At 50.5% G+C, this 14,690-nt stretch overlaps 1 protein-coding gene across 3 annotated transcripts in view; it reads left to right on the top strand.

Moving 5' to 3' along the window:
* Nucleotides 1-2,120: 2,120 nt before the first annotated feature.
* The window catches only part of TFAP2A (transcription factor AP-2 alpha), a 28,870-nt gene continuing 16,300 nt past the window's right edge, over nucleotides 2,121-14,690 (top strand). Inside the window, exons 1-4 of one of the 3 annotated variants that reach the window (XM_042466194.1) lie at nucleotides 2,121-2,302; nucleotides 6,283-6,309; nucleotides 7,823-8,257; nucleotides 12,194-12,245. In XM_042466194.1, the coding sequence (XP_042322128.1) occupies nucleotides 2,252-2,302; nucleotides 6,283-6,309; nucleotides 7,823-8,257; nucleotides 12,194-12,245 (565 nt within the window). In that variant the 5' untranslated portion in view covers nucleotides 2,121-2,251. Of the gene's footprint in view, nucleotides 2,303-6,159; nucleotides 6,310-7,822; nucleotides 8,258-12,193; nucleotides 12,246-14,690 lie in introns of those variants that run through there. The other 2 variants (XM_042466193.1, XM_042466192.1) reach the window with 2 other exon arrangements.

Below are 14,690 nucleotides of genomic sequence, written 5' to 3'. Positions count from 1 at the left end.
GGCTATAATTCAGAGAAAGGAACTGGCAAAACTACTTCTGTGTATTCCTTAGAAAACCCTATGATATTCATGGGGTTGTCATAAGTTGACAAGCGACCTGAAAACACAAACACAGGGAAGTTCCATGGAAACATGGTCACTGGAATATCAGAAAACAACGGGGCTCTAACCATTAAAAATGCTATACCATCCGACCTCAAAAAACCTTGCCTCTTAATCCCCAATGTCGCAGGAGGTATACATCTGTAAAGAAAAATGTACTCTGCCTATGTTCAGAGGGCTCTTTTCTTTTTTGGCTATTACTCAATGTGTTCCAGGCTTCTGGCTCTGTCCATAAGATGGTGATCTTCCCACCTATTGTTTAAGTCGAAATTTCATAGGTTCCTGTGATGCTAAACTTCCTGACATCTAGAAGAAATAAATCGTGTTGCCTTGAATGGAATTAATTTCATCAGGACCAATTTGGTTTAGGATTGCAGCCCAAACCTCTTGCGAGCTGAGCACTTCCACCGACAGCCTTCACCATCCTAAAGTTTCCCTTGGCTTCCTTTGATTTCTGCCAGGTTACTCTGAAGCAATTGTGGACAGGATCTCAAGGATCCGAAGCAATTGTGTGCAGGATCCCTGTAGGAGATTCTTGGGGCAGATTTGTGCATCATCCTTCAGCCGCAAAGCCTCCGAAGCAACAAGCAAAGAAACCAACAAAAATTCACACACTGACAGTTGTCGCCAGGGGTCCATTCCTTTCCCAACACCAAGAAACGCGTGGCCCTTGCTCTGTTCTCCTTCCTCTAAAAGGAACCAATGCTTTAAAGTTTGCACTCATGATTTTAGGGGAGACAATAGGCTTAATTGTTGCAAAATCATTAAAAAGTGGGCGAGATCAGGAAAAGCGGTAGGAGGGGGAAAACACTTTTGTCACTTTTATTCATGATTGCAAACATGAATATATATATACACACACAGAGAGAGAGAGAGAACCTGGCGCATACACACACACACACACACACACACACACACACACACACACACACACACACATATATATATATATATATATATATATATATATGTGCCAGGTTCTCTGTTTTAAAGGCCGGGCTGTTCAGTGCCCTATCTCCTCCAGCAAGGCAAGGCCCTTAAAAGAGAGAACTTAAAAGAGAGAACTCTTAAGAGATAGATGGATAGATAGATAGATAGATAGATAGATAGATAGATAATTTTTTTCATGTTTGCAATAATGAACTGGGCATTTAAGGGACTGCGGTCCTGATTTAGGAGTGACCCTTTCCCTGGAACTCAGTGAGGGGTTAGTTATAAGCAAAACTGGACCAGCTAGGACTGGCCGACTATAGTTGGAGCTGGCGATTGTCGAGGCAAAGCTCTTTCCTTGGACTCAACCTTACTTTTGAGGAAAGGTACCTAAGGCAGGCTGGCGCTTGCCTGAAGGTTTCCTATCGATTGCAGCAATGGGAGCAACAATTGCTCCTGGCTTTGATTTCCTGGGTAAGAATAAGGAAATCAGTTGTTTCTCTTTCAGTTGTCAGAGAGAGAGAGAGAGACAACTGGGAAGAACAGGTAGAGGAGGAAGAAGGAGCGTGTGTCTGTGAATGAGTGAGTGAGTGATGGATGGATGAAGAGACTCCGCAGAGAGGATCGTGGAAAGCCTGCCTTTCAAAAGAAAAACAGGGTGATAACAAATCCAACCCCCCCCATCCGTTCCTAGCCTTCTCCCTCTCTGCCCTTGGGGTGTGTTTGGGGGAAGAGAGAGACCCCTTCTGGCCTTTTCGAATGGAGGGGGAGCCATCCATCCATCCCTCCCGCTCCTTCCAGGCTACCTGCCTCGCTGGCTGCGCCCATCCAGGTTGTTGCGCGGGAGGCGCAACTGGGCTGCGGTCCCTATGCTAATGAGGCGAGGCGGCGGCGTTGGTAGAAGAGTGGCTAAGGGAAGAAAGAGGGGGGAAAGTTTCGACCATTAGAGGGAGATCTCTGAGCGGGCACAGCGGATCGCCTCCTCCTCCTCCTCTTCTTCTTCTTCCTCTCCTCCTCCTCCTCCTCCTTTTCCTCCTCTTCCTCTTCTGAAGCTCACCAGCGGGCGCGCTCTGCATGCCAGAGGAGAGCGCAAGGCAGGCAGGCAGGCAGGGCATCACAGCCTCCTCTCTCTCTCTCTTTCTCTTTTTCTTTCTCTCTTTCTCCCCCTCTCTTCCTTTCCGTCTCTCTCTCTCTCGCTTGTCTCTCGCCACGCCAATCCATGAAAATGCTTTGGAAACTGACGGATAATATCAAGTATGAGGAATGTGAGGTAAGCGCTTGGCAGGGGCTGGGGGCACCCCCGAGATCAGCAGAGACCCCTCCGTCCTCCTCGCCTGTTCCTCTCCCCCTTTCCATCCCTCCCTTCCCCAGCTACCAAAAGGAAGGATCTCCTAGGAACCAACTAGCTCGGGGGACCCGACTTGGCCCGACCTGTAGTTAGAGACCGGTGGGGGGACTTGTAAAAGAAAGGGGGTGGCGAGGCGGAGGCTTCACATTGGGGGATGTTGAGGAGGGGTGGGATGGGGGAGAACCGACCTTGGCCAAAGGAGATCAGCGGGGGAGCAAAGGAAGCGAGGAGGGGAGGGGAGAACTACAGGTCTTTCTAAAGCACCATCCACGAGAGAAGCGCGAGAGGAGATGGAATGAATGGGTCGGATGGGATGGATGGATGGATTTCGGAGAGGGGGAAAAAAAGATAAACTCCAACGAAGGAGCCACCAGCTTTGCGCCGGTAGGGGGATCCCCAAGATCTCTGGACCAGTCCTCCCTTTGCCTCGACGGTGGGATCAGAACTGCTTGGGATCCACAAGTCCGCTCCTGCTCCCAAGTGGTGGCTTCTGGACTGGTTAGGGATGGTGGGTTACTCCATTGCCAAGCCTCTCTGGGCGTTGTATGTTTCCCTTTTTTCTTCTCCTTCTTCTTCCTCTGCTCATCCAGTCGTCGAGGGTTTAGGGAATGCTGCTGGGCTCTGAGCACGCCTTTCCCTCTCCCTCGGAGCCGCCTGGAAGGCGTTGCTTTTGGGAAACAAGGATCCGGAGGAGGAGGAGGACGAGGACGAGGAAGAAGAGGAGGAGGAAGGAGAGCGCACAGAGACCCAGAGGGTTGGAGATGAGCCTTCCCTGAACACTTTCTGCCCCGAATTTTCTGACGGCAGAGGAGCCAAAGAGGGCAGAGAAAAGCTGATCCAAGCTAGGCTGTTAGGGGCTGATGGTCAAAGAGGGATTGGCACAAAGATGCAATAGACAGGGTGAGGGACCGCCAGCGTCCAGACAAGGGTGCTCTGGAAGTGTGAGTGCCCTTATAAGGTAACCCCGTGAGACCTCTTTTCACAGCATCTTCCCTCCTCCTGGTAGATTGCAGAAAGCGGGCCATTTGACACCGCCTCTCGGTCTCTTTCAAAGAGGGTTGGCAGACCCAAGAGCACAAAGAGTTTCCTTTTTGGATGCTGGGCACACGAAAGAATCAGGCGTGGGCCAGCCTGGGAGGTTGAGCAAACCAAACGTGGGTCGCTGTTGTGATTTATGAATGTCAGAAACAGATAGTGGAGATGGCTTGGGTCACTCAAATGATGGAAAGGACAAAGTGGGGTTCTCCTCCCTCCAGGTGACTCTTCCCATCCCCACAGTCATTTGGGGGGAGAAAGCCAATCATCCGGGCCCCACCTGCCGCTGTGGCTTTGCTTGCCCATGTCTTTGGTACCTTCTTTCTTTGCTTATTTTTGCCCATGTGGCTTCACCCCCAGATGGCAAACAAACAGCGAGCAGCCTCCCTGCTGGGCTTGGACGAACCTGGGCGAAGGCGTTGAGTGTGTGTGTGTTGTGTTAATCTTGAGAAATAGTTGCAACAAAGAGAGAGAGAGAGAGAGAGAGAGAGAGAGACCCTACCGGGGAGGGAAATGCTTGAAAGTGACTTCGTGTGTGTATGTATGTATGTATGCATGTATCTCTGTGTTGACATTGGCTAGGGATGCCCCCTTTCCACCCACTTACTCGCGAGTCAGCCTCATGGAGCGCAGTGGGCTTGACTTCCAAGCCAACTCGCCAACCGAGACAGGGCTGCAGAGTCGGGAGGATTTCATGTGACTTTTTCAACAACTTCTGTGGAGGCCTTGGAACGTTTCCCTCGAAACCAAAGACCTTGGTGGAGTCCACCTGGGGATCGTGGGGGCATCCCTCCTTTCCGGATCCCGGAGTTCCACAGGAGAGCCTTTGGCCGAGTCTGCCGACGGGGAAGACTCTCTTTCTCCCTCCTCTCCGGGGTTGTTCCCTTCCTTCCTTCCTTCCTTCCTTCCTTCCTTCCTTCCTTCCTTCCTTCCTTCCTTCCTTCCTTCTTCCCTGGGCCCAGGGCTTTCTGCCCAGACCTGCCTCTGGCCCGGCGCCTCCGGTTGGGCTAAGCCCGAGCAGGCCCAGCGCCTCTGCCGGCGGTTCCCCTCATCCCAGGAGTTGTTCAGCCGGTCCGACGGGTTGAGCCGCCGCGGCGCCGGGAGCCGGGCTTGTCCGGGCCAGCCGAGCCCCAGTCGCCTCCCCTTCCTCCCTCCCTCCCTCCCTCTCCCTGCCCCCAATCCTCGGCCCCAAACAGGGGGAACAGCTCCTCAGGGCTCCCCAGACGGGCCAGCCGAGCCCCGCGGGCCCTTGCAGAGGGGCCAAAGACGGCGGGGCGACGACGAGGAGAACGGGGATCCTACGCCCGGAGCCAGCAGGGACGGGCCTTCCCTGCCTTCCTTCCTTTCCCTCCCTCCCTCCCTCCCCTCCCCTTCCCTTGCTGGCCCGTCGAGCCATGGAGGCGACGCAGCCCTCGGAGGCCTCCAGAGCAGAAGAACCGGGCCTGGAGCTGGAAGGCGGGGGGACCACCGGCTCCTCGGGGACCGAGCCGAGAGCCTCCGGAGCCCAGGAGCAGGAGCGGGACCTCCTGGGCCTCCCCTCCGCTTCCTCCCAGACGGCGCCCTCCTTCGCCCAGACGACGCCCGAGGTGCGCCCTTCGCCGGCCTCGGCCTTCCTCACTCTCACCCTCCCTATCCCCGATCCCCTGGTTCTGGGGCTGGTTCTACTCCTATGGGCCCGGCTCTGTTCCTCCCTCCTCCATTTCTCTAGCTCCCAGCTCTCCTTCTCCTTTTCTCACCCCCCAGGGCCCTGACACGCTTGTCGCCTTGTTCTCAAGTGCACTTTCTCTTCCTCTCTCCCCCCGCCCTGGCCTTACCTCCTCTCTGGCTGGCTGCTGCTCTTTCCCCTTCTTTTCCTTTCCCCTTCCTCCCCTGGATCCTCCTCCTCCTCCTTTCCCCCTTCTCTCTCTCTCTTTCTGGTCTCCCACCCTCTGGCTCTGGCTGGCTCTTTCTCTTTCGCTTCTCCATGCCCTGCAACCTTTTAAAATGTTGCCCCTTGCCTGTGATTCGTCAGACGCCGGGCTCTGGCTCGCTCCCCCCTTCCTCCCCACCCCTCTCTCTTTCTCTCTCTCTCCCTTTTTGTCTTTCCCCTTCCCTCCCTCTTTCCCTCCCTCCCTCCCTTCCTCTCTCTCCCCGATTAGATACACCGCTTCTTCCTTCAATGGACGTCATTGAGAGCAGGCTCTGCCTTGAGTTGCTGCCTCGCTTCACGCTCGATTTCCAGCTATTCTTCCCTTATTAAGTATTCGTGTAATATTAATAGTCATGAAGATCTGCTCTTAGGACGCTCAAGGAAAAGCAGGCGGCAGATCTTTCTTTCTCTCTTTCTCTCTCTTTCTCTCTCTCTCTCTCATTGGGAGCTCACGTGAAGTAGCCCGAGAAGGAGGGGGGAAGGGGGCTGACACACACATGCGCCTACACACACACACACTCCCACACACACACACACACACACACACTCACACTCATTCACACACCCAAGTTTGACTCGTGCTCTGCCGACAGACTCCGGCGCTGGCTTTCGGGGCTGCATGGGGTCCAGTCCTGATGGCTTCTAGACGCTTTACCCCAGCGGAGGAGGACCGGGAGCCTGGGCTTTGGAAAGGACTGGGGGGAGTTGCAGTCTAGACCTGGGCTCCTCTTCCTATTGTGTGTGTGTTGGTGTGTGAGTGTGTGTGTGTGTGTGAGAGAGAGAGAGCGTGAGAGCTTGCACGCGAGAGCAAGAGAGAGAGAGAGGCAGGGGAAGCCAGAGCCAGGAAGGAAGGAAGGAAGGAAGGAAGGAAGGGAGAAAGAGAGAGAACGCGTGCTAAAGAGCCATACTTTTCTCTGCCTTTTTCCTGCCTTGACTCGGTAACCCCGCATCCGCGCAGATGTTAGTTCACAGTTTCTCAGCGATGGTGAGTGGATTTAGACTTCTCTTCTCCGGGGCTGGGTTTTTGATTTTATTAAAACATTCATTTTGTCGGGGTGTGTGTGGCGGCGGCGGCGGCGGGGGGGGGGGTGTCGTGCTGAACTATGCCTTATTCCCTCTCTCTCTCTTGCTGGGGGCTACGCATCCTGCTGAGATCTCTCTCATCTCCCTTTTTTAAAAGGTGGGGAGGAAGAATACAACCCCCCTCCCCGCCTCGCTTCTTTATCATTATAATTCTTTTGGCTGCTTCCAGTTAACCACAAAGGGCTAGCCAAGCTTCCACACCCGTCCATTGTTTTTCTCCTTTCTTTTCCCTCCCCTTTTCTTTTCGGTTTTGTTATGATTTTCTCCAACCTCTCCCTCTGATCATTTTCCTTCTGTCTTTTCCTTGGGAGATGGAAGTTGAAGGCACCACTTCACGATATATATATATATATATATATATATAAATTCCCAACCCCACCTACCCCCACCTTCCATTTGTGTGGCTGTTAATTTCCTTTAGATATACCTGTGGGCTATAATTTCATAACCTCCCAAGTCCCAATTGTACACTAGCAAGATCATTTACATTTAGGTTCTTCTTCATCCCCACCCGCTTTTCTTTTATTTCTTTTGCACCATTATTTATTTTACTCTTTTTAAATAATAATAATAATAAATCTTTTCACTGTTTCCATAGATTATATTGTGTATGCTCATAGGTATATGTGTAATCTTTGTTTAAGGGTCTCTCTCTCGCTCTATCTCAGCCCATATCGTGTTTTATTATTATGTTATGGCTCCAATCAACAAAGCAGCACATTTTTATGGAGGATGGATTTTAAAAATTCTCTTTCCTCCGCCAAATTGAAAACCACATTTTGCTCCTATTTCTATATTCCCTTCCTAAGAAAATGGGATCTATTTTTTTCAAAAAAACAATAAAACGAATTTTTGCCTTGGAAAAACGAATAACAACCCTTAACCGTGATAAGGCTTCCTCTCTCCTCACCCTCTCTCTTTATTTTTAATGCTTTCTCTCCCTTTTAAAAGTCCAATGGAGATATGCTTCTCCCCTTTCACCCTTTTGGGCTTCAAACGATGCCACTCTATTTCCACAAACCCACACCCGAGATGTTGCTTCAGATTTTCATATTATTTTTTCTCTTTTCAACGAAAAAAGAAAACGATGTCCCTCTCCATTCAGCAAAACAAAACAAAACAACAACACAACAATTCTGCACCCGCAGTTGGTGTATGTAAGGTCTTGGTCCCCTTTGCCCATGAAAGCTCCCTTTTTTTTGGTTGTTGCAAATAATTATCATTGTGAAGATGCTGATGTCCTTTAGGATCTTAGACTGCTGCTTTTTGTTTTGAACCAAACAAACGGAAAACTGGATACAGGGTGGAATATATGGATACAGGGGGGATGTATAAACCATCTGGCCTACACAAGCGCTTGATTCTGACCCGGGTCTCCTGCCTCCCTCTCTCCCCCGACCCTCCTTTCTCCCCAGGACCGCCACGACGGGACCAGCAACGGGACCGGCCGGCTGCCCCAGTTGGGGTCGGTGGGCCAGTCGCCCTACACCAGCGCCCCGCCGCTCTCCCACACCCCCAACGCCGACTTCCAGCCCCCCTACTTCCCCCCGCCGTACCAGCCCATCTACCCGCAGTCCCAAGACCCCTATGCCCACGTTAACGACCCTTACAGCTTGAACCCGCTCCACGCTCAGCCCCAGCCCCAGCACCCGGGCTGGCCGGGACAGAGGCAGAACCAGGAGACGGGCCTTTTGCACACGCACCGAGGACTCCCCCACCAGCTCTCCGGCCTGGATCCCCGCAGGGATTACCGGCGGCACGAGGACCTCTTGCACGGACCGCACGGCTTGAGCTCAGGACTGGGGGATCTCCCCCTTCACTCCATACCTCACTCCTTGGAAGACGTCCCGGTAAGGCCGAGCAAAGCCTCCTTCAAGATTCTCTCCCCCCAGAATCTGGTTCGGGGTGGTGGTGATCCTCTGCTTTGTGAGCGGTTCTTTCGATCTGGGTCCCCCTTTCCCCCGACGGAAAAGAAGCATTTCCTCTCATCTCTTGGGTGAGGACCTGCCTAGAAAGAAATCCAGCAGATCCCTTTTTCGGGGTCAGTTCCAAATTGGGGAAGGTTGGATAGGTTCCATCCCATGGAGATTGGAGGGCCTTTCTCTTAGGTAGCAAAGCCTTCGCTTGAAATATGCCTCCCATGTATCAAATCTATCATCCCTGGGGGGAAAAAGGAGATGAGTAGTGGAATGAATTCTCAGTCTTCCTCACCCCCTCGAAAGAAACCCACTTAGAAGGGTTATTATGGGAGGATTTAACTGAATGGGGGAAAAGAGGGTAGGAAGCTGACAATACACCAGAAAGCAGCGGGAAACGGCTTTATTATTTATTATTATTTTTATTTTTAATGGAAGGCAGGTGGAAAAGGCGATCGGTTGAAAATAAGGAGTCAAGGACTACTGTATCTTTGTAGTTGAGGATTTTGGTGTCTCAACCCCTTGGCTTAGGGGAACTGATTTCCCTGACCCTCAAATAAAATCCCGGTGTCTTTCTCACTGGGAATGGCCGGAACCCTGGGAAAGGCTATTGTCCAGCATTGGCTGGAATTGTGTGGGGAAGCCAAGGCCATCTAAAGGATCCCTTCCCTCCCGACGTTGATAGTGAAAACCGAAATTGGGAACAAAAAGCCGAATTGGTGATTTCGTGGCGGGTGACACCAGGCAGAAAGCTTTTGTGGGTCAGAGAGAGAGAGAGAGAAGGGGCCTGTGGTGTGTGGATGTGATTCCCCTCCCCCGAACCCCTTTCTCTCTCCCTCCCCTCCCCCGTTGTTGTTGTTGTTGTGTAGCTAAAATGCCATTTCAAATTACAGGATCAAATATTGCTCCAATATATCGGCTGACAGTTTAATGATTTACAGTCCCAGGTTTGCAAGGATTTGAATGATGTTCCGATGGGTTCACTTGTTGGGTGGGAGGATTTGGAAACGTTTTATTCCACCCCCTTTTAAAGTTCCTGCGGGGTGAGGAATCGGCAGTTCATTACAGACCGCCTAGGATTTAAAACACCCCAGGAAAAACAAAACAAAACAACAACTGATGATGTTCGGATGTTTTGCAATAAATGCATGCATTTCTTAAAGTGGGAGGTGGAGGCGGATTTTAGTAAGCAAACGGCGGGGGAGATATGAGTGGGAAATGTTCCTTTTTTTAATTTCCAAGAAAAAGGACAGCATGGAAATAATTTTGAGAATAGGTTGTGGTTATAAGGCTGCAGTTCTCTGCAATCTTATAATCTTTTTTGGGAGTAAACCCTGGTGATATCCAATGGGCCTTACTTCAGAGCAGAGGTCTATTCTGGTCCTCCGTAAATATACATTGGAGGAAACCTCCGTTGTAAGCAAACCAGAATTAGTCCGGTTGAAACCAATGGGACTTCCCAGCACGTGTGTTTAGATATCAGCATGTAAAGTGATCTGATGTTGGCCTGAGTTTCCGGTTAATGTGAGATAAACAGCGAAGATAGGTCCTTTTCTTTACTGGAATTTCGTTTTGTTAACATTGTATTAAGACCCCAGAATCTGTTTAGCACATTAAATTGCAAAGAGGCGTTATTCCAATTCCTTTCAGGAGAATAATTCCTTATCCCTGGATCTTAAACAAAAACACCAAAAAACCAAACAAAAAACCCATACTTGCCAGGTGGTTGAAATCCTTAAACGGCTACCTATCATCCACTCCCTCTTTAAATTTAGTCGGATCCTGGAATCCGTTAAGGCGACGTAGCTCTGCATCAAGCAGATAAAAACAATCGCAAACCGGATGACTTTGAGAACAGGAGAGTTGTGGAAGGCTCCTTTAACGGGGTTTTCTTCATTGGCCGGGTGTGGGGTACTTAGGTAAGGAATTTGGGTCATGGAAAGGGGTCGTTTTTAATCCCCCCCCCCTTGCTGTTGCAGTTAACCTTTTCATAGAAGTGCCATTATTCCGTATAGGGAAGAGATGTGAAGTCGAGGGCGAGAATTATTTAGGCATAAAGATCTCGGCGGGATTTTAAAACCTGAACAGTCGGCGGCTTGCTTGGGCTCCATCTAAGGTGGAGAAATCAGACAAATAAAAGCGTTACGCCCCACTACATTTACTTTATGAGTTGAGGGCCGCCTGTTTGAAGGGATCATATTTCCCCATATAGTTAAAAAGAAAAAGAAAAAGATCCAAAGAGAACGGCCGCAGTCGTCATTTCTGAACATTTCTCAATTTAATTATGCTCAAATCCAGAAGCACTTTAGGCAAGTTACAAATGAGAGCATTGAGTACAATAAAACCTGTAATAAAGCAACTTCGTACCATCCACCCGGAATCATTGAGATCAGGCACAATTAAGAGGAGCATAAATCCAGGGCAGAATGGAAAACTGTGTTAGGCTCGGTCTTATGGGTTGGACAGAGCCTAGAAGGGGGGGGGTGAAGAAGAGGAGTTTGGGGGTGAACTGGGGGGGCTTCACTGGTAGCACCCACACATTTTGCAACCTGGTTGAGATTGTTATTATTTTCTTTCTTTCTCTTTCTCTCAGCCGCGCTGGTGCTCATTTGTAAACACAGACAGACACATCAGAGGGACTGTCAGGCTGGGAATTAGAAAACATGATTCTCTTCTTCTTCTTCTTCTTCCCACCCCCCCAGACCCACACATCCCAATTTCACTTTCTAATCACGTCCCTAGCCCCCCTGCGCCTGCTCTGCGCTCTCACACACAACACACACAACACATTCAGATCCAGATCCAGGAGAGTCGGAAAAACAGGAGCAAAACCCGCTGGCAGACAATAGCGAGTCAAGCAGGCCTGCTTTGAGTTTCTCAAAGGGCCCCCCTAATTTAAGGGACCTCCTCGCCCCCTCGGTCCCCGTTTCCTTGTCCTCAGACTTTTCTTCCCCATCCTTGCCTCCCTCGGCAACGACCGGGACCGGGGTTGCTTCTGCAAGGCTTCCATTGTTGTCGTCCTCTCCACCCCCCACCCACCCACTCCCCAAACCTTGCCATTTTCCTTATCAAGGGTGGTGAACATCATGCCAGAATGATTGTGAGATCTGGAATGGTGGTTGTTTTTTTAAAATTACCATTGGCAAAAGAAAGGAAAGGAAACACTAAGGCGAGCACCCCCTCTCCACGCGCCTTTACTCGGGTGTAAGTCCCATTGAGTCCACTAAACTTTCTCCAGAGTAAATACTATATAAGGTTGTGCTACGGGGCTGGTGGGGATGCTAATCGAGGCACGCTTCCTTCTTTGGGTTTGGCCCACCAAAGTCGGAGGGTGTTATTTGGGAGTAAACAGGTCTAGCAATGCTATGCAGAGGAGTCAGTTGTATTGACGTCGATGGGTCTTAGTTCGGAAGGGAATAGCCCTACGGTGGGGCTCCTAAATCTAAGCCCACAAACTATTCATGTCTTTCGTTCCCCAACTCCCAATGATTAGCCTGGGAGGGGGCAATCTTACACACACACACACACACACACACACACACACACAATTCCCCATGGATCCAAGGATGTGTATATATTATATCTATATTTATATCTATCTCATCTACCTACACACCCTTGGATCCATGGAGAGAGATATATGCATATATATGAATGGGATCCCCCCCATCCCAGGCATCCGAAAATGTGAATATATTGAAAGGGCATTTTCCTTATAATTAAAAATCAATCAATCCATCAAGCATTTGATAGTCCAGTGTAGACAAGAAAAAGAAAGGGGAAAGCACTGGCCAGAGCCGCTTGAGAGCCGTGTTTCTGTCAATAACGTTGAAGCCTTCACCTCCGCGTGTCTTCTTCCTTTTGTTGCAGCACGTAGAAGACCCGGGTATTAACATCCCAGATCAAACTGTAATTAAGAAAGGTAAGCCATTTCCTTTCGCATTCCAAGCATGTCTTCACAAGCTCGGCGCTGCTGCTGCTGCTGCTGCTGCTGCTGCTGATGCCCAGAGAACTTGCTGAAGCTATTGTTTCCCTCCCCTCCTCCTTTCTTTCCTCCCACCTCAATGTAATTTACAAGGGGCTTGGAAAGGGGAAAACGACATTGACGCCCCCCGTTTCCCTTCATCCCGACTCCTGTGATTGTGTCTCTGCGTGAATATATTCTTCAGCCCGGTTTGAGTTCTTCCTAATCCCATTCGGAGTTCTCTGCGCCGCAATGGTTGTTCCTTGCAAAAGAAAGCATCCCCTCCCTTCTTCTTCCATTTTAACCATCGCCACCATCCTCCTCCCCCCCAACCTTTCCCAAACTCCCGATTTCAGGTTTATGAGGTTGTCCAGGATTGTTTCCATGCGAGGGCTTTGTTGGAACAAGGAGAGGAACCTGGATCTCCTGGTTCTGCTGCTGTTGTGTGTCTAGAAAACAAGGGTTGTGTGTTCCTTCCCTCTCTCCCCCTTCCAAATGAGTGTGCAGAGGGATTGGAGGGAAATAATGCGCGATTATAGGATGCTGGGTTTTTTCCCCTCACCCCCAACCCTTCAAGTTTTGTTGTTGTGGAAATGTGTGTCTCGGTGCAAACAGGATTGGCTCCTCTTTCGAGTTCTCTGGGTTGGATCTGGTTTAGGTCTTGCTTTCTTTGCTGACAAAACGGCCCCGGTCTTGCCTTCGCTTCGGCGGAGTGTTGTTCTGTTTTTAGGCCTCATCCAGAGTAAAGCTGCTCTCCTTTGGAAAGGAGAGGTTCACACGGAAAGCTAAAGTTTCCCCTCCTCTCCCCCCCCCCAACCTGGGGAGCCTTTGTCACGTCAAATTAGATGTTCAAGGAATAAATCTTAAAGAGATGCTCTTTCCAAGCCGACATGATAATTGGCTCTTTTATTAGTAATCTCAAGAGTTCGTTTAACTCCTATTGTCTCTATTAGCCTCCCCAGAGCTATTAATGTCACAAGTGATCTATCCAAAACCTAGATATTCCACCCCCCCTCCATCCTCCCTTTCAACATTGGGATTAGGCCCACTGAAGGGAGGTTACCAAAAGAGAGGAAGGAGGGGAAGAAACCGAGGAGGACAAAAGAGTAAATATTTGGAGTGTGGCGGGGCTGGGACTAGGATGCAACGGCCGTGGCAGGCAAACAAGGCTGGCCTTATTTTTCCACGTCTGTTTAGCTCAACTCCAAGAGTTTGGGTCGTAGGCGTCTTTTGACAATACAGTACCTTCCATCCTTTTGGAGAGAGAGAGAGAGAAAAAAGGTGGCCAAAGAGAGGAGAAATGGCAGGGGAAAGGCTTGCCCATTTTGAGCAGCAGCTTTGCAAAGAGGTTTCACTTTGGGTTGAGATGCAGGTTTTCTCATTGGAACAAAGGACTGAACTGTCTGTTCCTTTGGGTGATAGAAAATGGATGCTTTCTCCCAAATTCCCGGCTTTGGGGAAAACGTGCAGAAAGGGGCTTTTGCAAAGGCAACCCACCCGATTCTTTAGAAACAGTTCAGGCGGAAGAGACGCTAACCCTAGTTTGGGTTGAAAGGGGAGGCATTAAAGCCTCCAGAGCAGCTGCTGTTTGGAAAGAGGATCGCTTGCTGTTGCCAATGGGTGCCATAGGGCTGAAGAGATATATTCCAAAGGGTCTCCGAGGCTCCCTGGGCGGTCGACGCCGCCTCAGCCTCCCGGACCCCGGTTTGGCTCCGAGTTCCCGCGAAATCAATAGGGCTCCGTTTGCCGAAGGAGAGCACGCCTGGCCAAGCCCCGCCCCTTCCTCCCCGCCCAATTGGAAACCAGGCAGCAGGACCCAGCCCCAGATTGGCCCTTCGAGGAGGAGGAGGAGGAGACACTGGCCTGGCTTGTCCCTCTCTGCCCCGGAGCCAGCTCCTTTTGGTTTAGTGCAAGAAATAGCTAGGATACATTTTCAAGGAGGGCTCTTCTTAGGCTATTACCCCCCCCCCCCCACACACACACCAAAAAGAGGTGCAAAACCTAGAATTGGTCCCTTTTGGAAAGATTATCTTGGGCCAGGACTGGTGGACTAGGAGTCTGTCTGCCTGGTGTGATGATGCTTTGAGCCTGGGAGGCCACGTTTAAAGAAACCCATTGGGTGTCCTTGGGCAAGTCGCACTCTCTCAGCCTCAGAGGATGGCCAGTGTAAACCCCTCCATGAACAAACTTGCCAAGAAAGCCCCATGATAGGGTCGCCATAAGTCGGACTTGAAGGCACACATCAACTGCAGCTGGGAGCCTGGGGCAAAAAAGGAGGAGGTGCATTTGCGGAGCTGGGAGCGAGGGAGGAAAGAAGAAAAAGAAAGGGATGAATGGATGGATGAACGGAAAGGGTGAAGCCTCCAGGGTCTCTACTGAGGTTCCCATCTTGCCAACCCTGTT

The sequence above is a fragment of the Sceloporus undulatus genome, chromosome 4 (assembly GCF_019175285.1).
Source record: "Sceloporus undulatus isolate JIND9_A2432 ecotype Alabama chromosome 4, SceUnd_v1.1, whole genome shotgun sequence".
Taxonomy (NCBI): Eukaryota; Metazoa; Chordata; class Lepidosauria; order Squamata; family Phrynosomatidae; genus Sceloporus; species Sceloporus undulatus.
The sequence above is the reverse complement of the archived record's forward strand: the minus strand, read 5'-3'. Positions and strand labels throughout refer to the sequence as shown.